Raw genomic sequence first — 27,658 nt, forward strand, 5'->3', positions numbered from 1 at the left:
AATAAAAGTTAATCAGTAAAGTTATGCGTACCCCAAAATGGGGACATTAAAAACTACAACTTGTCACGCAAAAAGTAAGCCCTCATACAGCTCTATAGGTGGAAAAATAACAAAGTTATGGCTCTTGGAATGCAACAGTAATAAAAAAAGGTTTGGTCACGAAGGGGATAAAAATTCTCCTCGAGATAAACCTTCTCCTACGTCTTCCTTCCAATTCTGTGGAAAGTGTCTGAGGATCCAGGTAAAGGCGTAGACTAGAGTAGTAGTCAGATCTTCGTCATGAAGGTCTTTATATCTCATCTTAACCCAAATATTCATTGATCTGTTTGTATTAGAAATTGCATTGATCCAGGATGGACACGGCCCGACCAATTTTCAAGCAGTACAAAGCTCCTCCTTATAGGTGTGTGATTTTACTATCTGTGATTATTGGCAAACTGCTAGCTGTGAAACCAGTCCGGCTGAGCATTTTACATTTGGCTTAGGACACAGAGACGTTTGTCTGCTTTATCTTCTATGGGATGAAAGTACGTGAGCAGACAAGATCCCGAAGTGCAGCAAGTAACGTGTAGTTACCACGGTATGCTTTTAGTGGATTTATCGTGCTCTGTTCTGTCAGTACCTGTATCTATTGTATTTGTGTTTATTGAATACTGATTTAGGGCAGACAATGCCAATGTGAAGAAGCCGTTTAGGTCGAGGCAAGCAGTGTGTGCATGAGGGTTTGTTTTACAAGGTCAGAAACCTTTTTAAAGTATGCAGTGACTGACGATCACAAGATTTGCAGTCACATTGCAGAGTATTCAGATGCCTGTCTACCTGTGTGGATTTGTGTAAAGGATATGAAGTATCTTTTGCCGTTCAGTCCCTGCAAATGTTCATGTTGGGTAGTTATTTTAAACTATTATCACCCAGGGGTAGTTTCATATATGGCGTTAAAAAAATTTTCAAAAAAATGTTATGCAGTTTTTTCTTTTAACCAAATCCATGAATGGACCTTATATATTCCCCATGCCTTTTGAATTTTGGCTCCGAAAACTTCATGAAAAACTTTCAAAAAAAACTGTAGCTTTTTTTTAAAGCCATGTGTGAAACCAAATCAGTTTTTGTAACCTTTTTAGATGGTTTTGTGGCATTTTCGTCAAACAGTGAGGAATATTTATTACGTTTTTTACTGTTATGGTGTGAAAAATTTGCAAATTATGGCTTACGCCATAATTGCACAATAATTTTTACTCTTTTTGCCACATGTTAAAAATGGCAAGGAATGAAGGGGCGATGAAGGACGTGGCCTCACACAGCTTTGCCTAAAAGTGGCATAAATTTTAGGTGAAATCTACGCCAGTTCACAGATGGCTTACATTTGAATTTCTGGTACGACGGGGAGTGGATGAGACCCCCCCACCGTACAATGTCAGGGGAGAATGGAATGCCACCAGGCCAGGATGCCGGGATAAGGGAGCAGGAAACATACAAAAACATAGAATGTGTCGGCAGATAAGAACCATTTGGCCCATCTAGTCTGCCCAATATACTGAATACTATCAATAGCCCCTGGCCCTATCTTATATGAAGGATGGCCTTATGCCTATCCCATGCATGCTTAAACTCCTTCACTGTATTTGCAGCTACCACTTCTGCAGGAAGGCTATACCATGCATCCACTACTCTCTCAGTAAAGTAATACTTCCTGATATTACTTTTAAACCTTTGCCCCTCTAATTTAAAACTGTGTCCTCTTGTAGCAGTTTTTCTTCTTTTAAATATGCTCTCCTCTTTTACCTTGTTGATTCCCTTTATGTATTTAGCAGTTTCTCTCATCTCCCCTCTGTCTCGTCTTTCTTCCAAGCTATACATGTTAAGGTCCTTTCATCTTTCCTGGTAAGTTTTATCCTGCAATCCATGTACCAGTTTAGTAGCTCTTCTCTGAAAGTATCAATATCCTTCTGGAGATATGGTCTCCAGTACTGAGCACAATACTCCACATGAGGTCTCACTAGTGCTCTGTAGAGCGGCATGAGCGCCTCCCTCTGTCTACTGGTAATGCCTCTCCCTATACACCCAAGCATTCTGCTAGTATTTCCTGCTGCTCTATGACATTGTCTGTTGACCTTAAAGGGCTTCTGTCACCCCATTAAACCGTTTTTTTTTTTTCTTTACTAATAATCCCTACACTGCGATCTCATCATACATAAGCTAATTAATGATTTTCGTTCAGTAGAATTTGTTAAAAATCGATTTTTGAAATATGTAAATTACCTTGCTACCAGCAAGTAGGGCGGCTACTTGCTGGTAGCAGCCGCATCCTCCGATGGTCATGACGCCCCCTCTGCTTGTTGATTGACAGATCCCGTCCGCTGGCCCTTTCTCTGCTGGCCCTGCCTGTTTTGATTCAATATCTGGCGCCTGCGCCGCAGCCGTACCTCTCTTCAATCTGCGCAGGCGCACTGAGAGGCGGCCACTCGCTCGGCCGCTCCATCCTCAATGCGCCTGCGCCGATGACGTCACATCTACACCCGGCGCAGGCGCATTGAGGAGCGAGCGGCCGCCTCTCAGTGCGCCTGCGCAGATTGAAGAGAGGTACAGCCGCGGCGCAGGCGCCAGATATTGAATCAAAACAGGCAGGGCCAGCAGAGAAAGGGCCAGCGGACGGGATCTGTTAAATAAACAAGCAGAGGGGGCGTCATTACCATCGGAGGATGCGGCTGCTACCAGCAAGTAGCCGCCCTACTTGCTGGTAGCAAGGTAATTTACATATTTCAAAAATCGATTTTTAACAAATTCTACTGAACGAAAATCATTAATTAGCTTATGTATGATGAGATCGCAGTGTAGGGATTATTAGTAAAGAAAAAAAAAAAACGGTTTAATGGGGTGACAGAAGCCCTTTAAAGTCTTCTGAAATAATGACCCCTAAATCCCTTTCCTCGGATATTGGGTTTTTACCTCCCAGGTGCATTATCTTGCACTTATCAACATTAAATTTTAGTTGCCAGATTTTTGACCATTCCTCTAGTTTTCCTAAATCCTTTTCCATTTGGTGTATTCCTCCAGGAACATCAACCCTGTTACAAATCTTTGTGTCATCAGCAAAAAGACACACCTTACCATCGAGGCCTTCTGCAATTTCACTGATAAAGATATTAAACAATATGGGTCCCAGAACAGATCCCTGAGGTACCCCACTAGTAACAAGACCATAATCTGAATATACTCCATTGACTACAACCCTCTGTTGCCTGTCCCTCAGCCACTGCCTAATCCATTCAACAAAATGGGAGTCCAAGCCCAAAGACTGCACTTTATTGATAAGCCTTCTATGTGGGACAGTATCAAAAGTCTTACTAAAGTCTAGATAAGCGATGTCTACTGCACCTCCGCCATCTATTATTTTAGTCACCCAATCAAAAAAATCAAAAGGTTAGTTTGACATGATCTCGCTGAAGTAAACCCATGCTGTTTTTCATCTTTCAATCCATGGGATTTTAGATGTTCCACAATCCTCTCCTTAAGTATGGTTTCCATTCATTTCCCCACTGTTGATGTCAGGCTTACTGGCCTATAGTTGCCCGATTCCTCCCTACTACCTTTCTTTGCTAATTTCCAATCTTCTGGGACGACTCCTGTTACCAGTGATTGGTTAATTAAATATGTTAATGGTTTTGCTAGTTCACCGCTAAGCTCTTTTAATAGCTTTGGGTGTATCCCATCAGGCCCCTTATTTGTAACACCACCCTAATCCAATCCCTGACCTCCTAACTGTATGAGCCAGCCTTGATGGTAGGGGGGCTCATACTCAGTAACCTGGGCCCTTCTGACCCTAATACGTTCTATCCACATTTTCCATGGACAGAACACATGTTAATTGATTTTAATGTGTATGTTCACACATCAGTGGTTTTCCACTGACCATGGCCCACTGATAAATCGCGGAGACATGCACTACTTTGGTCCGTGATGCGAAGCAAACATACCCATTGAAGTCTATAGGTCAGTTGGGTTCACAGACGTTGGTAGGAGATGCTCTGGAAATTAATTTTCAGCTGAGCTATTTTGGCATTATTAGATCTCCTCCATAAGGACCCCCCCCCCCCCCTTAAATGTAACCTATTGTGGCCTTTTTTAGTGAGCAAAAAATGCCAGAACAAATTTGTGTGTGAAGGGACCCACAGAAAAGTGCCACAAATTTCCAAATCTGCAGCATGTCAATTATGTTTGCGGTTTTAGCTGCAGATTTCACCCTTTACCAATGAAAGATGAAATCTGCTGCAAAACTCCATGATACATATGCAAATTAACCTGAGATAAGTCCTGTATGTGAGATGAGTCAGGGACAGGACTCATCTCAGGTTAATTTGCATATGTATCAAATCGTTTTTTTTTGCACAATAAAAGCACACAGAGCTATGGGGACTGGGTATTGCGGATGTGCTAGCGGCCATCTAGCAACCCATGTCCTCAGCTCTATACACAAAATCCCGGTTCCCTTTAAAGATTAATACTTGCCTGTTCCCCAGCTCTTTGGTCCTGCTCCTTTTCCTCCATCATCTGGTCCCTGGCTTGTTTTCATCCAACCAGTGCATGGACAAAGCCACGTGCACCACTCCAGCTACTGACTGATTCACCAGTGAAGTGTCCAAAAGTGTCCATACCCTGGCCAGACAAAAACAAACCGTGGACTGGAAGATTGAGGAACAGGAGCCAACGTGCAGGACTTTAGTGGTAAGGAGCAGGTAAATATAAAAAAATATAATACAATATAATCTTCACACCGCAAATTATTACAGTTCTCTTTAGCCCAGCAATTTTTCAATAAAACAATTAGGGCTTGGTCACTTTAATGGCAAATAACGACACACAGTTTTTGTATCCGCAATGGCGCAGGAATGATCGTATCCTGTTCGTGACGCCAATTTATGCAGCACGCCAGACCTGCAGGGTATAGCGATAGTGAGGTCACGGTTATGGGCAAACGAGGGTTACTCACTTTTCTGAGGAGAACCCTCTATTGATCATCTATAACAGAAAACGAACATCCAGCTCAATTTCGCAAAGGTTCAGCGGTACTTTATTAGCGTGGTTAAAAATTAAACATCCAGTCCAACCAGTCTTAGTCCACGCGTTCCGGTATATAAGCCCTTACTCATGACATGCTGAAGACACAACTGAGGGCAGCATATAAAGTGCTCCTGTGCCCCTAATTGAGTTGACATGTGACCCAAATAAGATGCTGCCAATCACATGCAGCAACTCTTCTGTTTAAAAGTTATATAATTAATTAGCTAAAAACACTAATATTCAACACAAAAGAAATTCTAGAGTGGGAACATATATATCACTATATCACATAGCATTATTGCAGCCAAATTGGTTAACAACGAAAGGCAACTATAGATGTGGACATGGTAAATGCATATGTTGCGATCATACCGTGGTGGCTAAATCATTTAGATCTACCGCAAATGGTAATGATTTTATAATAAGGTCATACCTTAATTGCAATACAACATATGCTATTGTCACGGGCATATTGGTGTTTGATTGTGACGCGGTTACCGTGCAGACTCGTTGCTTTTGGCAACGTGTAGTTTGTGGTTTCCAAGTGCACTTCCCCTTTATGTTGAGTCTCCCTGCTGTGCGGTGGGCGTGGGGTCAATATTCTGACTTGGTTAGATCAGGGTGTGGTCTCTTCTAGCTTTTTAGCCTTTGCTTGTAGCTTGGAGGTGAGTTGTGCTCTAGCCTTGCTGTGGGCTGGAAACTATGCTCCATTCTGTGGCTATTTCATCTGCCCAGTCATTGAGGGCCACCTTGTTGGACATCAAGGTCTCTTAGCAATGTCATTCCTTTGTCTTCCTTGTATCCTCTATGTACCCAACCTCACTTGTTGTATGTTTGGTGTGGGTTTATGTTCAGGGTTTGTTGTACATCTTGTTTGTTGTTACATGTCCGGGATGTTGCTGGTGTTTGTCCCTGCATGAGTGCAAGACATTTCCCTGTGTGTATTGTCCCTCCAGAAGGGGGCTGGTTTCCCAGAGGGGTGAAACATAAGTCTGGATGCAGTGCTGCCTGGGGCTGTTATGCACCTTGCTGTATGGGGCCTGGGCAGTATCAGGTGTGCTGGATTCCGGTGTCTGGTGTTGTTTGGTGTGTGGGCACCTGTACTTATGCACAGGTTCCAGTCGTGGTGGCTGCGGCAGGTAAGTGTGTTTCTGGTGTTCTTACCTGCCGACTCTGTTGTATTCAGTCGTCCACTTTTCCCTGCAGCTAGACCTGTGGAGACTCTGGTTCATCCATGTCTTGGATGAACCTGGTTGTCTCTTGTCCCTGTCTCCTAACCTCAGGGATATTCAGGTATTTCAGGGTTCTGAGGTTCCAGCGTATGGGCTCTCCTACCATCTGGGTCAGCTCATACAGATAGGACAGTGTTTCCCAACCAGTGTGCCTCCAGCTGTTGCAAAACTACAACTCCCAGCATGCCTGGACAGCCTTTGGCTGTGCGGGCATGCTGGGAGTTGTCGTTTTGCAACAGCTGGAGGCACACTGGTTGGGAAACACTGATATAGGAGATTAGGGTCAGATTTAGGGATGCTTTAGGAGGTGACCTTCTCCCTGATCCCAGGCATAGCTGCTACTGTTGTAGAAAAATATTAATATTAATCAGCTCGCATCAAAGTTTGTGTAGGGAAAAAGGTAAATCCATTCTCGCTCAGGTGCAGTAAGAGACAGACCCAAGTGCTACCATTTTGATTGAAATTCTGAGCAACCCCCTCTCCTCCTTGCCCAGTCTCCGTCCTTTATTGACTAACAAAAGGTGTAAAAGGGGCTGGCCCAAGACAAGGATACAGGAAGTGATGACATACAGGAAGTGATGACATACAGGAAGTGATGACATAGGAAGACAAGACACCATCATTTAGAATAACATAGCCAGCTAACAAACACATGTATACAATAATCTACCATTACCACTGAGAGACATGATGACAATACACAATATATTAAATACTGGAAAGACACCTGGAAAAGCTGAGCAACGGGGCAGTGTTTAAAAAGAGTAACAGGGTGATCACCAAAGTTAATTAAACGGACAGGCACTTTACCTTGAGACACAGTCACCAGGCTCTTGGCTGTCCGTATGAAGGGATGATTCTCAATTTGAATAGGTTCCACTAGGGCTTGATAGTCCTGGCCCTGGATCCCTAACACAGCACGGCACCACAGGATGATCTGGGAATTTGGAGGCAGAATTACCGTCCGGTTATCCCGGATCCGGACAGTACAAATTTCTCCTTTTTTGTTGGCGAACCTTTGTTGAGCACACAGCACGCTGAAAGTCTTTTGAATGACTCTTCTGGAAGCAGGCGAGGCTGAAGATATAGTTTGATTCAATGCGTCAAGCACTTCGGAGTAACAATTTTTAAGGACATTAGTCCCTAGGATCACAGGGTGTCCTCCTTTATCTCCTGCTTGTACCACAATCACACCTTGCTGTGGTAAGGTGACTTCTCCCACCTGAAGAGTAGGTTCCCAATACCCATGGACTTTCACTGGCTTACCGTTGCTGGCAATGATATCTAGCCAGGACTCTGGTGGCTGGGTGAGGAGACTTGGATCCCAGAACTTGTCAAAGGCAGGCCGTTGAATGGTGGTGACCTGTGACCCAGTATCCAGCAGGGCTTCAAAGGGTATCCCGTTGATACATATTTTAATTTTTGGACGGGATCCTACATATTTAGGCATCCAGCTTGGATCCTTTGGACCTACTGTTCTACCTCCCGAGGGGCGGTTTACCTGCCAGCACATTGATTCAGTATGTCCATATTTCTTACAATAGTGGCAGATAGGCTGCTTTTTACTTCTAGACCGGTAACTCGGTCGCCCATCAGGTTCTTTTGGATACACATCTCTATATGCAGGTAGGAGTCTTGGAGGAAAAGGGCCTTCATCTTCCAGTAACAATGGTCTCTCCCACTCCTCTATTTTCTTGCATACTTTCTCTAAGCTCAGAGTTAGATGGTTCACTTGCTCCATTAGTGCTGCCACTACATCTGTGACTGGAGCCTGGGTGGCCTGACTGACTCCAGCGGGTCCCACATTGACAGTCTTTGGCTGACAAGCCTGAGGTTCAGGGGTGGCTGTTGGCCCTGCGGCAGGGTTCTGGCCTAGTATACTAATGGCCAATTCTTTAAAGTCCAAAAATGTACAATGGGGGTGTTGAGCTGTTCTAACTGAGCTAAGAGGATCTCCATTTGTTGTTCAGCAGATATGTGGTAAAGCCGGAACAAGGCCAGTATCTGCTCCCTAAAATCCTTTAATTTATGGGCTTCCCCTGAATATTGTGGGAACCAGGGGGCCCCAAAATAATACGGCATGGTTAGAGGGCTTGACGGTGCGGCGGCGGCAGGTGCCCTATGGTTGGTTGCGGGCACTTCAGAAGGCACGACTGGGGTCACCTGCCCTGTTTCTTGAGGTGCGGACATGGTGTCACTAGGTGGGTATGGCCCTTTAAATGTCAGCGGAGCGGACCGGAGCGACAATGTCAGTTTTTTTCAGGTCAAGTCTTTTGTCGCTAGTAGGGGACCCTCTCCGGTACCCTGGCAAGGGTCGGGAATGTTCCGGTATAGCAATCGGAAGGGGCCGGCAAAAAGGTTAAAGTCAGTACTTACTCCGGTGGTGCTCGCTCCAAGTCTTGCGAGATGCGTGGCTACGTTCGCTGGGAGACCTACGCACAGTGTCAGCAAGTAGGCGCGGCCTCTCGCAGCTCCGGGATTCGGGTAGGCGGTACCTTTTTCCAGACAGGGCGGCGTTTTTCCTCCTTGTTGGCTGGGCGGTAACTTCACCTTGTCCTTTTTCGCGCCAAACAGGTCCCACGAGGCGCACTTGTAATCCAGTCAGGTTAAGCGGCCATCTTTGAGCAAATCACTGTCTATTCACTGACAGCAAGCGGTGGCTTAAGCAAACGGCAAACAGTCCATACAATATAATCTTCACACCGCAAATTATTACAGTTCTCTTTGGCCCAGCAATTTTTCAATAAAACAATTAGGGCTTGGTCACTTTAATGGCAAATAACGACACACAGTTTTTGTATCCGCAATGGCGCAGGAATGATCGTATCCTGTTCGTGACGCCAATTTATGCAGCACGCCAGACCTGCAGGGTATAGCGATAGTGAGGTCACGGTTATGGGCAAACGAGGGTTACTCACTTTTCTGAGGAGAACCCTGGGCAGGCATGCGACAGTGAAGGAGAGGTAGACACTAGTTCCTCTGGGGCACACTCTGGATGTAGGGACCAGACCTGATGGTATGTGAGGTGCCCTGGATGTTGCAGGTGTTTTGAGTGCCTTAGGTAAGGTCCCTTTAAGAGTCGTGACGCCAGTGCCTGTAACGGTGGCACACCGAGAGTACACAGACGGTAAACCAAACGTTGCTTTACTTTGGAAAACAGTCCAACTTTGTACAGACAGTTACAGTAGATGATGGTGATGTTCTTTACAGCACATAACGCACAGCAGGTTCACTTTACAATACGGCAGGTTTAAATCTTGCAAGATACTTGGAGGGTAAACAGTTAATGCTTTGCAGTACAATGCTGCTCTATCCTCACAGCTATTCTAGCTGGCTGGATCCCAAGGCCCGGATGCCTAATTGCCGGCTTGAATCCTTGGTATACAAAATCTTCCTCCAGTATTGACACTTGCTCTATATATCACAGTACCTCTGCCTCTCAGCTTACTTACTGCTAGGTTGGAAGGTGGCTGCAGGTTTCTCCCAGGAGGTCCACTCCTACTACTGGGGTGTCTCTACTGAGCTAAGCTTAGCCTCAGGAGCTTCAGGCTGACTAGGTGGCACTTCTAGTCCCCTGGCATACTTTGACTCTCTGGGCCTACCTATATATATCTAGGGCTCTCTAGCTCCCTCTAACGTCTGGGAGGCTAAACTGCACCCTGACAGGCCTGACACCCAGCTAACACAGGGAAATGCACATTAAACATCACATTAATGCAATAAACACATTAACCCTTGTGTAGTGCCCACCTTTACCTAGTGGGACACTACACATGTGATGCCTCCTCCATTCAAATCCCCGGCACCTGCCATCTGTACTTGCACTGTGGGGAGTTAAGTGCACGTGCAATGTGTTAGAGTGGAGGAGGCTGAGTGATGTGTCTGGTCACATGACTCTCCATTGGCGGCCATCTTATGGACAGGACCTCTATGCAGGAAGCCCAGAGAATTTGGGCTTATGAAATATAGCAAATGGCACAGAATATCAACAAAGTCTGTATTAGTAAGTGCCATATAGTCACCTTACAAACACATCGATCAACGGTAGCCGGAAAGTGACCAACCCCTTTAATGTGTCTTATGTACCCCGAAATCACACCAGCGAAAACTACAAGTCACTTTACAAAACTAAAATAAAAAAAATAAAAATAAAGTTATTCTTCTTGGGATGCAGCGATGCAACATAATCTTTTTTGAAAAAAAGGTTTTTATTGTGGAAAAGTAACAAAACTTAAAAAACATTTCTACCTATGGTATTTCTGTAATCGTACTGACCCAGAGAGTCACCAAGTTATTTATGCCACAAAGAGAACAACTCAAAATTTTTAATGAAAAAAGTCAATGCCAGAGGTGCGTTTTTATTTCCACCTTCTTTAGGAAAGAGTTAATAAAAGTTAATCAGTAAGGTTATGCATACCCCAAAATGGGGACATTAAAAACTACAACTTGTCCCGCAAAAAGTAAGCCCTCATACAGCTCTATAGGCGGAAAAATAACAAAGTTATGGCTCTTGGAATGCAACAGTAATAAAAAAAAAATTATGCTTGGTCACGAAGGGGATAAAAATTCTCCTCGAGATAAACCTTCTCCTACGTCTTCCTTCCAATTCTGTAGAAAGTGTCTGAGGATCCAGGTAAAGGCGTAGACTAGAGTAGTAGTCAGATCTTTGTCATGAAGGTCTTTATATCTCATCTGAACCCAAATATTCATTGATCTGTTTGTATTAGAAATTGCATTGATCCAGGATGGACACGGCCCAATTTTCAAGCAGTACAAAGCTCCTCCTTATAGGTGTGTGATTTTACTATCTGTGATTATTGGCAAACTGCCATCTGTGAAACCAGACCGGCTGAGCATTTTACATTTGGATGAAAGTACGTGAGCAGACAAGATCCCGGAGTGCAGCAAGTAACGTGTAGTTACCACGGTATGCTTTTAGTGGATTTATTGTGCTCTGTTCTGTCAGTACCTGTATCTATTGTATTTGTGTTTATTGGATACTGATTTAGGGCAGACAATGCCAATGTGAAGAAGCCGAGGCAAGCAGTGTGTGCATGAGGGTTTGTTTTACAAGGACAGAAACCTTTTTAAAGTATGCAGTGACTGACGATCACAAGATTTGCATTCACATTGCAGAGTATTCAGATGCCTGTCTACCTGTGTGGATTTGTGTAAAGGATATGAAGTATCTTTTGCCGTTCAGTCCCTGCAAATGTTCATGTTGGGTAGTTATTTTAAACTATTATCACCCAGGGGTAGTTTCATATATGGCGTTAAAATATATATTTTTTTTAAATGTATGCAGTTTTTTATTTTAACCAAATCCATGAATGGAAAAGTAGACGACCTTATATATTCCCCATGCCTTTTGAAATTTGGCTTCGAAAACTTCATGAAAAACTTTCACAAAAAACTGTAGCTTTTTTTTAAAGCCATGTGTGAAACCAAATCAGTTATTATAACCTTTTTAGATGGTTTTGTGGCATTTTCGTCAAACAGTGATGAATATTTATTAAGTTTTTTACTGTTATGGTGTGAAAAATTAGCAAATTATGGCACACACCATAATTGCACAATAATTTTTACTCTTTTTGCCACATGTTAAAAATGGCAAGGAATGAAGGGGCGATGAAGGACGTGGCCTCACACAGCTTTGCCTAAAAGTGGCATAAATTTTAGGGGAAATCTACGCCAGTTCACAGATGGCTTGCATTTGAATTTCTGGTACGACGGGGAGTAGATGAGACCCCCCCACCGTACAATGTCAGGGGAGAATGGAATGCCACCAGGCCAGGATGCCGGGATAAGGGAGCAGGAAACATAGAAACATAGAATGTGTCGGCAGATAAGAACCATTTGGCCCATCTAGTCTGCCCAATATACTGAATACTATGGATAGCCCCTGGCCCCATCTTATATGAAGGATGGCCTTATGCCTATCCCATCCATGCTTAAACTCCTCCACTGTATTTGCAGCTACCACTTCTGCAGGAAGGCTATCCCATGCATCCACTACTCTCTCAGTAAAGTAATACTTCCTGATATTACTTTTAAACCTTTGCCCCTCTAATTTAAAACTATGTCCTCTTGTAGCAGTTTTTCTTCTCGTCTTTCTTCCAAGCTGTACATGTTAAGGTCCTTTAATCTTTCCTGGTAAGTTTTATCCTGCAATCCATGTACCAGTTTAGTAGCTCTTCTCTGAACTCTCTCCAAAGTATCAATATCCTTCTGGAGATATGGTCTCCAGTACTAAGCACAATAGTCCAAATGAGGTCTCACTAGTGCTCTGTAGAGCGGCATGAGCGCCTCCCTCTTTCTACTGGTAATGCCTCTCCCTATACACCCAAGCATTCTGCTAGCATTTCCTGCTGCTCTATGACATTGTCTGTTGACCTTCAAGTCTTCTGAAATAATGATCCCTAAATCCCTTTGCTCAGATACTGAGGTTAGGACTGTATCACTGATTTTATATTCTGCTCTTGGGTTTTTACGCCCCAGGTGCATTATCTTGCACTTATCAACATTAAATTTTAGTTGCCAGATTTTTGACCATTCCTCTAGTTTTCCTAAATCCTTTTCCATTTGGTGTATCCCTCCAGGAACATCAACCCTGTTACAAATCTTTGTGTTATCAGCAAAAAGACACACCTTACCATTGAGGCCTTCTGCAATTTTTCGCTGATAAAGATATTAAACAATATGGGTCCCAGAACAGATCCCTGAGGTAGCCCTCTGGTAACAAGACCATGGTCTGAATATGCTCCATTGACTACAACCCTCTGTTGTCTGTCCCTCAGCCACTGCCTAACCTATTCAACAATATGGGAGTCCAAGCCCAAAGACTGCACTTTATTGATAAGCCTTCTATGTGGGACAGTATCAAAAGCCTTACTAAAGTCTAGATAAGCGATGTCTACTGCACCTCCTCCATCTATTATTTTAGTCACCCAATCAAAAAAATCAATAAGATTAGTTTGACATGATCTCCCTGAAGTAAACTCATGCTGTTTTTCATCTTTCAATCCATGGGATTTTAGATGTTCCACAATCCTCTCCTTCAGTATGGTTTCCATTCATTTCCCCACTGTTGATGTCAGGCTTCCTGGCCTATAGTTGCCCGATTCCTCCCTACTACCTTTCTTTGCTAATTTCCAATCTTCTGGGATGACTCCTGTTACCAGTGATTGGTTAAATAAATATGTTAATGGTTTTGCTAGTTCACCGCTAAGCTCTTTTAATAGCTTTGGGTGTATCCCATCAGGCCCCTTATTCACCCTAATCCAATCCCTGACCTCCTAACTGTATGAGCCAGCCTTGATGGTAGGGGGGCTCATACTCAGTAACCTGGGCCCTTCTGACCCTAATGCGTTCTATCCACATTTTCCATGGACAGAACACATGTTCATTGATTTTAATGTGTATGTTCACACATCAGTGGTTTTCCACTGACCATGGCCCACTGATAAATCGCGGAGACATGCACTACTTTGGTCCGTGATGCGGAGCAAACATACCCATTGAAGTCTATAGGTCAGTTGGGTTCACAGACTGTTAGTAGGAGATGCTCTGGAAATTAATTTTGGCATTATTAGATCTCCTCCATAAGGAACCCTCCCCCCACCCCTAAATGTAACCTATTTAGTGAGCAAAAAATGCCAGAACAAATTTGTGTGTGAAGGGACCCACAGAAAAGTGCCACAAATTTCCAAATCTGCAGCATGTCAATTATGTTTGCGGTTTTAGCTGCGGATTTCACCCTTTTCCAATGAAAGATGAAATCTGCTGCAAAACTGCATGATACATATGCAAATTAACCTGAGATGAGTCCTATTCCTGACTCATCTCAGGGACAGGACTCATCTCAGGTTTATTTGCATATGTATCAAATCGGTTTTTTTACACAATAAAAGCACACAGAGCTATGGGGACTGGGTATTGCGGATGTGCTAGCGGCCATCTAGCAACCCATGTCCTCAGCTCTATACACAAAATCCCGGTTCCCTTTAAAGATTAATACTTGCCTGTTCCCCAGCTCTTTGGTCCTGCTCCTTTTCCTCCATCATCTGGTCCCTGGCTTGTTTTCATCCAACCAGTGCATGGACAAAGCCACGTGCACCACTCCAGCTACTGACTGATTCACCAGTGAAGTGTCCCAAAGTGTCCATACCCTGGCCAGACAAAAACAAACCGTGGACTGGAAGATTGAGGAACAGGAGCCAACGTGCAGGACTTTAGTGGTAAGGAGCAGGTAAATATAAATATTTCAGGAATGTGATGGGACTCCTTCCCTTGATAGTTAATATTCCCTAAAAACCCTAACCGGCTGTTCTAGCTACTGCAGTATATATATGTGTATATACAATTTTTTTTTAGGGCATCTAGTGATATTATTCTTTGAGAATTATTGGATTCCACCATTATTCTATGTGTATATGTATTAATTCACCATATTGGGTACTAAAACTGAAACAGAAAAAAAAAATCCAGTTCTGCCATGTTTTTTTTTTAGGTTATGTTTCCTTTAATGAATGCTAAAACGGACATGTTACGTTGATTCTTTGGGTCAGGACAATTATAGTTTTTCTTATGCTTCGCTAGTTTTAAAAAGAAACTTTGAAAATAAATTTGCTTTAAAGGGGTTGTCCGGGTTCAGAGCTGAACCCGGACATACCCTTATTTTCACCCCGGCAGCCCCCCTGAGCCTGGCATCGGAGCATCTCATGCTCCGATGCGCTCCAGTGCCCTGCGATAGATCGCGCAGGGCACGGGCTCTTGTGTTTTCAATAACACACTGCCGGGCGGTAACTTCCGCCCAGCAGTGTGTTCGGTGACGTCACCGGCTCTGAGGGGCGGGCTTTAGCTCTGCCCTAGCCGTTTTACTGGCTAGGGCAGAGCCAAATCCCGCCCATCAGTGCCGGTGACGTCACCGGGGTTCCTGTCAGCCCCATAGAGTACCCGGTATGTCACCGGAACTCAGAAAAATCCCTTTGCCCTGCGCGATTTAGCGCAGGGCAAAGGAGAGCATCGGAGCATGAACTGCTCCGATGCTCATGTCAGGGGGGCTGCCTGGGTGAAAATGGAGGGATGTCCAGGTTCAGCTCTGAACCTGGACAACCCCTTTAAGTTACTATGTTCTGACACTAGGGCTGCAGCTATTGATTATTTTAGTAATCAACTACTCTATCGATTAATGTATAACTGCAGGCAGGCACACTTCATTTGGAGGAATCCAGAGAGACCTTATCTATGTCACTCAAATCTTTCATTTATTAATTGATCATCTATATATATAAAATACAAAACAGAAAACGAACATCCAGCTCAATTTCGCAAACTTTCAACGGTACTTTATTAGCGTGGTTAAAAATTAAACATCCAGTCCAACCAGTCTTAGTCCACGCGTTTCGGTATATAAGCCCTTACTCATGACATGCTGAAGACACAACTGAGGGCAGCATATAAAGTGCTCCTGTGCCCCTAATTGAGCTGTCATGTGACCCAAATAAGATGCAGCCAATCACATGCAGCAACTCTTCTGTTTAAAAGTTATATAATTAATTAGCTAAAAACACTAATATTCAACACAAAAGAAATTCTAGAGTGGGAAAATATATATCACTATATCGCATAGCATTATTGCAGCCAAATTGGTTAACAACGAAAGGCAGCTATAGATGTGGACATGGTAAATGCATATGTTGCGATCATACTGTGGTGGCTAAATCATTTAGATCTACCGCAAATGGTAATGTTTTTTCAATAAGGTCATACCTTAATTGCAATACAACATATGCTATTGTCACGGGCATATTGATGCGGTTACCGTGCAGACTCGTTGCTTTTGGCAACGTGTAGTTTATGGTTTCCACGTGCACTTCCCCTTTAAGTTGAGTCTCCCTGCTGTGTGGTGGGCGTGGGGTTAATATCCTGACTTGGTTAGATCAGAGTGTGGTCTCTTCTAGCTATTTAGCCTTTTTTTGTAGCTTGGAGGGGAGTTGTGCTCTAGCCTTGCTGTGGGCTGGAAGCTATGCTCCATTCTGTGGCTATTCCATCTGCCCAGTCATTGAGGGCCACCTTGTTGGACATCAAGGTCTCTTAGCAATGTCATTCCTTTGTCTTCCTTGTATCCTCTATGTATCCCAACCTCACTTGTATGTTTGGTGTGGGTTTATGTTCAGGGTTTGTTGTACATCTTGTTTGTTGTTGCATGTCTGGGATGTTGCTGGTGTTTGTCCCTGCATGAGTGCAAGACATTTCCCTGTGTGTGTTGTCCCTCCAGAAGGGGGCTGGTTTCCCGGAGGGGTGAACCATAAGTCTGGATGCAGTGCTGCCTGGGGCTGTCGTGCACCTTGCTGTATGGGGCCTGGGCAGTATCAGGTGTGCTGGATTCCGGTGTGTAGTGTTGTTTGTACGGTGTCCTATTTGGTGTGTGGGCACCTGTACTTATGCACAGGTTCCAGTCGTGGTGGCTGCGGCAGGTAAGTGTGTTTCTGGTGTTCTTACCTGCCAACTCTGTTGTATTCAGTCGTCCACTTTTCCCTGCAGCTAGGCCTGTGGAGACTCTGGTTCATCCATGTCTTGGATGAACCTAGGTTGTCTCTTGTCCCTGTCTCCTAACCTCAGGGATATTCAGGTATTTCAGGGTTCTGAGGTTCCAGCGTATGGGCTCTCCTACCATCTGGGTCAGCTCATACAGATAGGAGATTAGGGCCAGATTTAAGGATGCTTTAGGAGGTGACCTTCTCCCTGATCCCAGCATCCAGGCATAGTTGCTACGGTATATCTTGGACATTGCACAGTGGGGGGATTTCCCCACTCACCACCGTGACAGCTATATATCTGATTACCTGTAAGATTTGCCACTTGCAGTATGTTGGCTGCACTACTAATGCTATTAAAGTAAGGATACATAAACACATTTCGGACGTGCCGCACCATGGGAGCCGCAGTGTGTCTGCGGCTAGCATGCACTTTGTGGTAGCCCATGGTGGAGACACGTCCAGGCATGCAAGTACAGGGGATTGAGAGGGTTAAAGCACGAGTCAGAGGAGGTGATCACAAGAGGAAACTTCTCAACAGGGAATCCTTCTGGATTTTTCAGTTGGACAGCCGCCAGCCTAAGGGACTTAACAAAAGATTGGATCTGATATTGCAGCAATAATGCTATGTGATATAGTGATATATATTTTCCCACTCTAGAATTTCTTTTGTGTCGAATATTGGTGTTTTTAGCTAATTAATTATATAACTTTTAAACAGAAGAGTTGATGCATGTGATTGGGTCACATGACAGCCCAATTAGGGGCACAGGTGTTGACCCACTTTATACGCTGCCCTCAGTTGTGTCTTCAGCATGTCATGAGTAAGGGCTTATATACCTGACAGCCCGAAATGCGTAGACTAAGACTGGTTGGACTGGATGTTTAATTTATAATATCATCACTATTATTATCATTATTATTTTATATGATATATTTTTCAAATTTTCTCAAATTTTTTCCATTTATCTACTATTTATTTGAATGTGATGTATATCTGCAATAAAGACCTCAGCCTTCAACATTCTGGACCGTGGTTGGTTTCTTGAGCCGTGGGAGAATCTGTTTTGGAAAGTTTGCATCTTCTTGGGGATTTCAGGCATCTCCGATAAGACCTCCATCCGTGGCTGCAGACCGACCGCCATCTGCGATTCCAGTATACATCTTGATGAGCTCTGTCTAGAGTTGTGCCTACAGGTAGCACAACCCTTCAAGGTGAGCCTTCTTCTGGAATCAATACTTACCTGATTAAAACGGTATTACCCTATGGTGCGCCTTTCTGTTTAACAGCACAAATGACGCCTGTGGATCTGATCACGTCAGCAAGTGTCATTTATCATGTAGACAAAGTTAATAGAAGGCACTTACTAATGTATTGTGATTGTCCATATTGTCTCCTTTGCCGGCTGAATTCATTTTTCCATCACATTATACACTGCTCGTTTCCATGGTTACAACCATCCTGCAATCCAGCTGTGGTGGCCGTGCTTTCTCATTGTTGAAAAAAGTGTTAGCCTGTGCGCACTCCCTTAGTCCTGGCCACCAGAGAGGCCGGCACTTTTTCCTATAGTGTGCAAGTACGACCACCGCTGCTGGAAGGCGGGGGTGGTCATAACAATGGAATCGAGCAGTGTATAATGTGATGGAAAAATGAATCCAGCCAGCAAAGGAGACAATATGGACAATCACAATACATCAGTGAGTGACTTCCTCTACATGATAAATACCATTTACTGAAGTTTTATAGTCTAAGTATGGAGAAAAGCGTCTGCTTGATCTGTCATCTTGTGATGGATAAAATGTAGAACACCTCCGTGCTGATCTGCAACTAATGATGGGTTTACACAGGGTGAGGAGCAGCCTTCCCAGCAGTCAGCCGATAGTTCAGTGGGGATAGTGATCCCCTCCACAGTATGAGGACGAGTGGTCGCTATTGCTATCATTTGTCCTCATACAGCTGCATTGTTTCTGGACAGCAGATCGCTGTTTAGACCGCACGATCTGCTGCCCAGAACAGTCATTTACTTGCCTGCATGAACAACAGTTTTATAAACACCCGGTCATCGGGTGACCGGCAGCACCTTTACAGATTGCCCGAAACGAGCGTTCGCAGTAAGGTTTGTCTCCGATGCAGGGAAATTGAATCGATTACATTGATGAATCGTTGCAGCCCTATGTGTCGTTAAAAGATATCGACAGTATCCCCCATAATAGTGACCTCTACAGTACCCTACCCCCTTAACAGTGAACTCCACAGTCCTTCACCCCATAACACTGCCCCCCCACAGTGCCCCGCCACCTTAAAATGGGACCTCCACAGCAGCCCATCCCCTTAACTTTGACTTCACAGCAGCCCACCCCTTTAACAGTGAGTTTCACAGCACCCCACCCCCTTGACAGTGACCTCCTCAGGGGTCCGCCCCCTTAACAGTGACCTCTACAGCACCCGCCCCTTTATACTGACCTCCATAGGGGACTGTCCCCTTATCTGTGACCTCCACTGTTCCCTGCCCCCTTAACAGAGACCTCCACAGCACCTGTCCCTCTAACAGTGACCTCACAGTACCCTGCTGCCTTAACAGTGACCTCCACAGCAGTAGCCCCTTTAATAGTGTCCCCTGCCCCTTAACAGTGACCTCCACAGTGTCCGCCCCTTTAAAAGTGACCTCCACAGCGGCCTGACCCCTTAACAGTAACATCCACAGTGAACGCACCTTTAACAGTGACCTCCACAGTGCCCGCCTCTTTAACAGTGAGCTCCACAGCAGTTGCCCCTTTAATAGTGGCCCCTGCCCCCTTTACAGTGACCTCCACAGTGCCCGCCTCTTTAACAGTGACCTCCACAGCAGCTGCCCCTTTAATAGTGCCCCCTGCCCCCTTAACAGTGACCTCCACAGCAGCTGCCCCTTTAATAGTGGCCCCTGCCCCCTTAACAGTGTCAGCCACAGCTCCCTGCCCCTTTAAAGATGGCCTACAGCAGTGAAGAAAAATGGCTGGGTTGTTATGGAAACCTGGAGTAAAACTGTGTGTATGTAGAGACTAAGGGCCTGCAAGCTTCTATTGGCTGATAAGGGACATGTGACCGTGTGTATGGCAGTTGTGATATGAAGAAAAAGACTTACAGGCCTCTATTGGCTAATGCAGGTAATTTTGGGGGAATATCTCAGGAATAATGCGCCCTAGAGAGCTGAGACCCGGTCTGCCTTCCCAGACACCTGATGTACCTGTGTGCCAAATTTGGTGAAGATCGGCCCAATCGTTTGGTTGCGCATAAAAACTGACGGACAGACAGATACTCATTTTTATATATTTACTAGCAGAAGGACTCGGCTTCGCACGGGTATATTTCATCTATTTCATTTAATGTTTCTGTGTGTCGTTAAAAGATATCGACAGTATCCCCCATAAGGCTACATTCGTCAGTATTTTCCTATATCCCGATTTTCGGTCCGTTTTTTGCGGATCCGTTGTTCCTGAAAATGTTTCCGTATGTCATCCGTTTTTTGCGGATCCGCAAAAAACGGAAACATGTATAAAGTTCACTAATCAAATGAAGTTGTTTGGATTTCTTTGAAAAAAAATAAAAAAAATAAATAAATAAAAAAATTTGTTATGTGTTTCCAGGAACGGATTCTGCATAAAACGGATGACATACGGAATGACATCCGAATGTCTTCCATTTTTTGCGGATCCATTGACTTTGTATTGTACCAGGATCCGAATTTTGCGGACAAGAATAGGACGTTTTATATTTAAACGGACATGCGGAACGGAACAACGGAAACGGACAGCACACATTGTGCTGTCCGATTTTTTCCAGGACCCATTGAAAATGAATGGGTCCAGATCTGGTCCTGATCTGTTCCGCAAAAAACGGAACAGATCAGGAAATAAAAAACGGACGTGTGAATGGACCCTAACAGTGACATCTACAGCACCCCGCCCCACTGTCTGCTGAGCTGTGTATCTAATCCTATCGTGTGATACTGTCTGCTGAGCTGTGTATCTAATCCTATCGTGTGATACTGTCTGCTGAGCTGCTGAGCTGTGTATCTAATCCTATCGTGTGATACTGTCTGCTGAGCTGTGTATCTAATCCTATCGTGTGATACTGTCTGCTCGCTGTGTATCTAATCCTATCCTGTGTGATACTGTCTGCTGAGCTGTGTATCTAATCCTATCCTGTGTGATACTGTCTGCTGAGCTGTGTATCTAATCATATCCTGTGTAATACTGTCTGCTGAGCTGTGTATCTAATCCTATCGTGTGATACTGTCCGCTGAGCTATGTATCTAATCCTATCTTGTGTGATACTGTCTGCTGAGCTGTGTATCTAATCCTATCATGTGCAATACTGCCTGCTGTGTATCTAAGTCTATTGTGTGATACTGTCTGCTGAGCTGTGTATCTAATCCTATCCTGTGTGATACTGTCTGCTGAGCTGTGTATCTAATCCTTGCTGAGCTGTGTATCTAATCTTACCCTGTGTGAAACTGTCTGCTGAGCTGTGTATCTAATATCCTATCCTGTGTGATACTGATGGTGAGCTGTGTATCTAATCTTTGCTGAGCTGTGTATCTAATCATATCCTGTGTGATACTGTCTGTTGAGCTGTGTATCTAATCCTATCATGTGTGATACTGTCTACTGGATATCTAATTCTATTGTGTGATACTCTCTGCTGGGCTGTGCTAGTCATCGTGTAGCCCTAGCCTAAAGCTGACCTACAGCAGTGAAAAAAAATGGCTGGGTTGTTATGGAAACCTGAAGTTAAACTGTGTGTATGTGGAGACTAAGGGCCTGCGAGCTTCTATTGGCTGATAAGGGACATGTGACCATGTGTATGGCAGTTGGCATATGAAGAGAGAGACTTGCAGGCTTGTATTGACTAATGCAGGTACTTTTTGGGAATATCTCAGGAACAGTATGTCCTAGAGAGCTGAGACCTGGTCTAAAACCTTCCCAGACACTTGATGTACCCGTGTGCCAAATTTGGTGAAGAATGGTCCAGTTGTTTGGTCGTGCAATCTATCTCCCTTGTTTCTCCAGGCTGGAGGGATGGACTATCTCTGCTGTACTGTATAATCATATACTTCTGTATCCTCTCTAGGAATACTATATTCTGACAGGTGGCCTTTCTGTCCTTGGTTACGGTGGGCAGCTTGTAGCTTAGAATCTCTCCACCTAATGCAAAGGAGACTAGAGCCTGATAAACTACAGTTACCTTCCTTTGACAATATTCTCACTCCCTCTCAGAGTTGCCTGGTTCTTCTGTAATCTTTCCCTTCTATGGGCTGGTTCATGGAACTAACTATGGAGTTTTTGTGACTCTCCAAGATGGCTGCTGAGGTGCAGCTTTGTCCTCTGACATCACACACACACACTGACCTCCTTCTCCTCGGTACTTTGTGCAGGGCGGAGTCAGACCTGGGAGGCTTGTTAGAACCTCCCACTCCCTACGCAACTTTATTGGAACTCCTATACAAGCACAATGTACATGAAACACAATCACAGTATTAAGCAGCGTGTTTCAGGACACTACACTACTAGAGAGGGGTCGTTGATCCAGGGATTTATTCTGATTGCCTGATTGGAGTCGGGAAGGAATTTTTTTCCCCTAAAGTGGGGAAAATTGGCTTCTACCTCAGTTTTTTTTCCTTCCTCTGGATCAACTTGCAGGAGAACAGGCCGAACTGGATGGATGGAGGGCTTTTTTTCGGCCTTATAAACTTAGTATTCGCAACAGGAAGCATTGACCACAACTCTCTGGACACGGTCCTTCAGCAAATTTTCAATCCAATTACAAACTATACTTTCTAAACCTATAGACCTTATTTTACCTATTAAACACCTATGAGTGACAGTATGCAAAATCCAAGAGCAGTGCATCCACAGCCACCCCTCTGTCCGGGCCTCCACTCAAAAACTTCTGGTCTATTAACTATGCCAAAGAATTCTCATATAGTACCTTGTTTTTAGTTCCCGTGAGTCTTATTTTATCCTATTTACAGTCTTTTGTGTGTCATTTTATAAAATAAATTGGCTTTTGCACCAAACCTATATTTGTGAAGGGCTTTTGGAGCTGGTCTGGCTGCCATTGCATGTCCGTAAAAGGAGATATGACTTTCGGGATGCAAATGATTTATGAAGGTTTTCTACCAAAGCTTTTAGGCTCAAAGTACCAGGTAAATCCAGGCATGGTTCAGTGCTTCAAAGAAAAAAATGTGGGGGTTCAGCCCGCACAACCCCTAGCAGGTGCAGATTGCTATGGCGAAATACAGATACAAACGCAAAAACACATGTTAAATGAGGCATTGGTGTACATTGTGGCCAAAGCGTAATAAGCCACTCACCACGTCAAGGTCGCCTCCATGAGTGGTCCCTAACACTAGTTCCTACCTGTTTATGGGCCATGACTGTCCCTGGACTTTGTGTGGCTGTCATGGCCCATAACAGGTAGGAACTAGTGTTAGGGACCACTCATGGAGGCGACCTTGACGTGGTGAGTGGCTTATTACGCTTTGGCCAAAATGTACACCAATGCCTCACTCAACATCCAGCATAGAGGCAGGGCAGAGTGCTGGTTCAGTGCTTGCCCCGTATCTCGCAACAGGCATGTACCTTCTGTGTGGATGCAGTTCTTCTGTCGTTTCACATATTTGAAATAAATCCTTAGTTTTTTCAAGAAATCTGTATCATTTCTTATTCAGTACTTTCATTGTGTGCTTTTTTTTTTTAGCTTCTTAAAGGGGTTTTCCACCTTTTTTATATTGAAGACCGATCCCCTGGACAGGCCAATATCGGATCAACAGTCTAAGGAAGCCACTGGCGCTGGAAACAAAAATCAAAAAAGGTGGGAAACCATTTTAGGCTACTTACAGTGTCTGTGCACTTAGAACAAAAAGTTTTGATATTGGTGGGTATCCAAATGCTGAGACCCTCACTGATCGCTAGAACAAGGAGACAGAAGGTCTGGAGACAAACTCACAGGGGCACAATTATCATGATGATTTGCGCCTGTTTTGGTCGTATTTCATGTGTGTTGGGCAGACATTTCTCTTTGGGGTACTTTCACACTAGCGTTATTCTTTTCCGGTATTGAAATCCGGTAAAGGGTCTCAATACCTGAAAAAAAAAACGCATCAGTTTTGTCCTAATGCATTCTGAATGGAAAGCAATCCATTCAGTATGCATCAGGATGTACCTTGTACGGTATTTGACCGTAAAATCCCGGAACAATACCGCACTTGCCGGATCCGACATTAATTTCAATAGACATGTATTAATAGCGGATCCGGTACCCAGTGTTTTGGAAATTGCCGCATCGCCGGGATATAGGAGGAGCTAGTTTCGCTTTTGATCTTTGAATACTGGATCTGATATTCCGGATGATCCGGATCAGGAAAAAAAAAGCTATCCGATTGTATACGGCTTGCCGTAACTGCCTGCCGGATTCTAGCAACGCTAGTGTGAAAGTACCCTTAGGGCTCATTCACACGACCGTGTGAAGCCCGTTGCCGTATTTGCGTATCTGCAATAAACGGGCACCGTTCCGTGGCCATTCTGCATCACGGATGTGGACCCATTCATTTCAATGGGTCCGCAAATCCTGAGATGCGGAACTGTGCGTAACGGAAGAACAGAATGGAACACTACGGAAGCATTACGGAGTGCTTTCTGGGGTTCCGTTCCGTGCTTCCGCACCGCAAAAAAGATAGGACTTGCTCTATCTTTTTGCGGAACAGAAGGATCGCGGACCCATTCAAGTGAATGGGTCTGTGATCCCCAATGCGCCTGCCCCACGGACAGTGCCAAGTGCAATTTGCGGGGCTTCGCACGTTCGTTATGATTGCAACATAAGATTTTAGATGGTATTTGTGCGTGTTTGTTTTTTACGTTTGTTTCGTTGATGGGGCTTAGTGTTCTTTCACTGGCAGAGTGTGATTTATGTATTTACAACTTTTTTTTACCTATCAATGTGATTTATAAAAGTGGTGTATGTTGCTTCTCCTAGATCTTTTTATGAATGCGGCTTTTCAGTTTATGTTTCGACTTTTTAAAATATATTTGCGTCTTTCAAAAATGCGACTTTCTAATACACCACATTTGCGACTGTCTAAATGCACAGCGGCCATAAATGACACATGAAAATTACGACACAACTATATAATGGGACCCGCGCCCTATATCGAGAACGGGGCCCCGCAAGTGAAGGAGGGCGCACCCGTTCATTTGCTATGGGGCCGGCGAAAATAGCCGAGTGCTGTCAGCCCCACAGAAATGAATGGGAGCGTGGGCCGAGCAGGCGCGGTGTGCTCCCATTCACTTCTATGGGGAGCCGGCTTGGTGGTGGCCGGACCGGAGTCCTCCAGCCACCACCTTGCGGGGCTCCGTTCTCCATATAAGTGGGACACGCACCTATAAGACAATGTGGGCATATCCTAGCGATATGCCCCCATTGTCCATGATGAGACGACCCCTTTAATGTCTATACACGTAGAATCCTCTTATGTGACTTGTTTTTTTGTTTTGTTTTTTATTGTAGAGTGTCACCATGAGGCTATCGTTTATTAAGCTGGGGAGCGTTGTCCTTCTAGGTGCGGGTTTTGCCGTACTTCTATTTATCATGCATCGAGGTGAAGATAGATATGAACCACCCACTCGGAACAAAACGGAACATAAACCTGTCCTTCCATCCCGCCTCACTGTTTCTCCGACTGAGATAGAAAATCTTGTGAGGCTCCCACAATGCCAGGAGAACAAAACGGTGGAAAGTATCAAAGATTTTTCAAAACTACCAGCACATATTCAGGATTTCATGCGGTATAGCCATTGCAGGAGCTTTCCCAAGATCCTTGACTCGCCAAACAAGTGTGGAGGTGCAGCAGCGTCAAAAGACATCTTCCTTCTACTTGCCATAAAATCTTCTCCATCTAACTACGAAAGAAGAGCTATAATCCGTCAGACATGGGGGAAGGAAACCAGTTATGGAGGTGCTCATGTGAGAAGAATTTTTATCTCTGGAACTTCAAAAAATGAGGGTGAAGACGAACATTTAAGACAACTTCTGAAAATTGAGAGTACAAAATATGGTGATATCCTACAGTGGGACTTTCATGACACCTTTTTTAACCTGACACTGAAACAGTTCCTATTCCACATTTGGCTGGATAAATACTGTCCAGGAGCAAACTTTATTTTTAATGGAGATGATGATGTATTTGTCAACATCTTTAATGTCGTCACCTACCTACGTAGTTATGAAGCAGATAGGCACCTTTTTGTAGGTCAGCTGGTAGAGCATGTTGGACCTATTCGTGATTCTGGAAGCAAATATTATGTACCAGAACAACTTACTACTTCTACCTACCCAAGTTACTGTGCAGGTGGAGGAATTGTCATGTCCAGTTATACTGCCCATGCCATCCACAATCAATCTCAGGACATCCAGTTCTTCCCTATTGATGATGTTTATCTAGCCATGTGTCTTGCAAAGGCTGGCCTTGTCCCAACCTCACACACGGGCATGAGGACAGGGGGAGTGCAAGAACCTCACGCCAAACAGGATTCATACAATCCTTGTTATTATAAAGAACTTTTAGTGGTTCATCGTTTTATACCATATCAGATGTTAGTCATGTGGAAGGCAATTCAAGATCCTCATCTTAAATGCGCCAAGACATTTTTCATGTAGGGTACTTTCACACTAGTGTTATTCTTTTCCGGTATTGAAATCCGGTAAAGGGTCTCAATACCGGGGAAAAAAAAGCATTCGTTTTGTCTTAATGCATTCTGATTGGAAAGCAATCCGTTCAGTATGCACGGATGTCTTCTATTCCCTCCCTTGTACGGTATATTTTCCGGCCAAAATCCCGTAACACTTCCGCACTTGCCGGTTCTGGCATTAATTTCCATAGCGATGTATTAATGCCGGATTCGGTACCAAGTGTTCCGGAAATTGCCGCGTTGACTGATCCAGTTTTCGGGTCTGCGCATGCGCCGGGACCTAGGAGGAGCTATTTTTGCTTTTGATCTTGGAAAAAAATATTAAATACTATATCCGGATGATACCAGATGAGACGGATCCGGTATATCACCGGTTCCATCTAACGCAGGGATGGTCAACCTGAGGCTCTCCAGCTGTTGCAAAACTACAACTCCCATCATGCCCGGACAGTCTACAGCTATCAGCCTACAGCAGGGCATGGTGGGAGTTGTGGTTTTACAACAGCTGGAGAGCCGCAGGTTGGCCATGCCTGATCTAACGGATCCGGAAAAAACAGTTCCATTTGCATACGGTTTGCCCGGCAGGCAGTTCTGTTAAGAGGTTAATATACTGTTAATATAATCCACTATAAATAGTGGAGAAACTGTACGATAAAAGTATTTATATCATATGTTTATTTATTTTCTGTTTTGTTTTTCATTTAAAAAAAATATAAATTACCGTATATACTCGAGTATAAGACGAGTTTTTTGGCACATATTTTTGTGCTCAAAAAGCCCCCTCGTCTTATACTCGAGTCTCGATTTGGCCGACCCGAAAATGCCACTGCAGCGAGCGGCCCGGCCGGCGCGTGACTGACGTCACTTAGTAACGCTCCTGCTTCCTGAAGTGGGAGGAGCGTTACTAAGTGATGTCAGTCACGCGCCGGCCGGCCAGCCAGCTCCCGCTCGCTGCAGTGCATTCATCGTGACAGTGAGTACAGCCGGACCTGTTATCAATAGGAGAGAGATTGTTTGTTTTACACAGGAGTAACACTTTAACTGTCTTTGCGTGTATGTGCACAGTTTAGGACACAAGGGGACACATAGGGCCATGAGGGGGAC

The 27,658-nt window shown here is 44.3% G+C and overlaps 1 protein-coding gene across 1 annotated transcript in view; it reads left to right on the forward strand.

The window, feature by feature from the left end:
- Nucleotides 1-26,522, forward strand: part of LOC122919843 (N-acetyllactosaminide beta-1,3-N-acetylglucosaminyltransferase 3-like) — a 74,322-nt gene extending 47,800 nt beyond the window's left edge. Inside the window, exon 3 of the mRNA XM_044269032.1 lies at nt 25,374-26,522. Coding sequence (XP_044124967.1) covers nt 25,374-26,522 — 1,149 coding nt within the window. The remainder of the gene's footprint in view (nt 1-25,373) is intronic.
- The last annotated feature ends 1,136 nt before the right edge of the window (nt 26,523-27,658 follow it).

The sequence above is a fragment of the Bufo gargarizans genome, chromosome 9 (assembly GCF_014858855.1).
Source record: "Bufo gargarizans isolate SCDJY-AF-19 chromosome 9, ASM1485885v1, whole genome shotgun sequence".
Taxonomy (NCBI): Eukaryota; Metazoa; Chordata; class Amphibia; order Anura; family Bufonidae; genus Bufo; species Bufo gargarizans.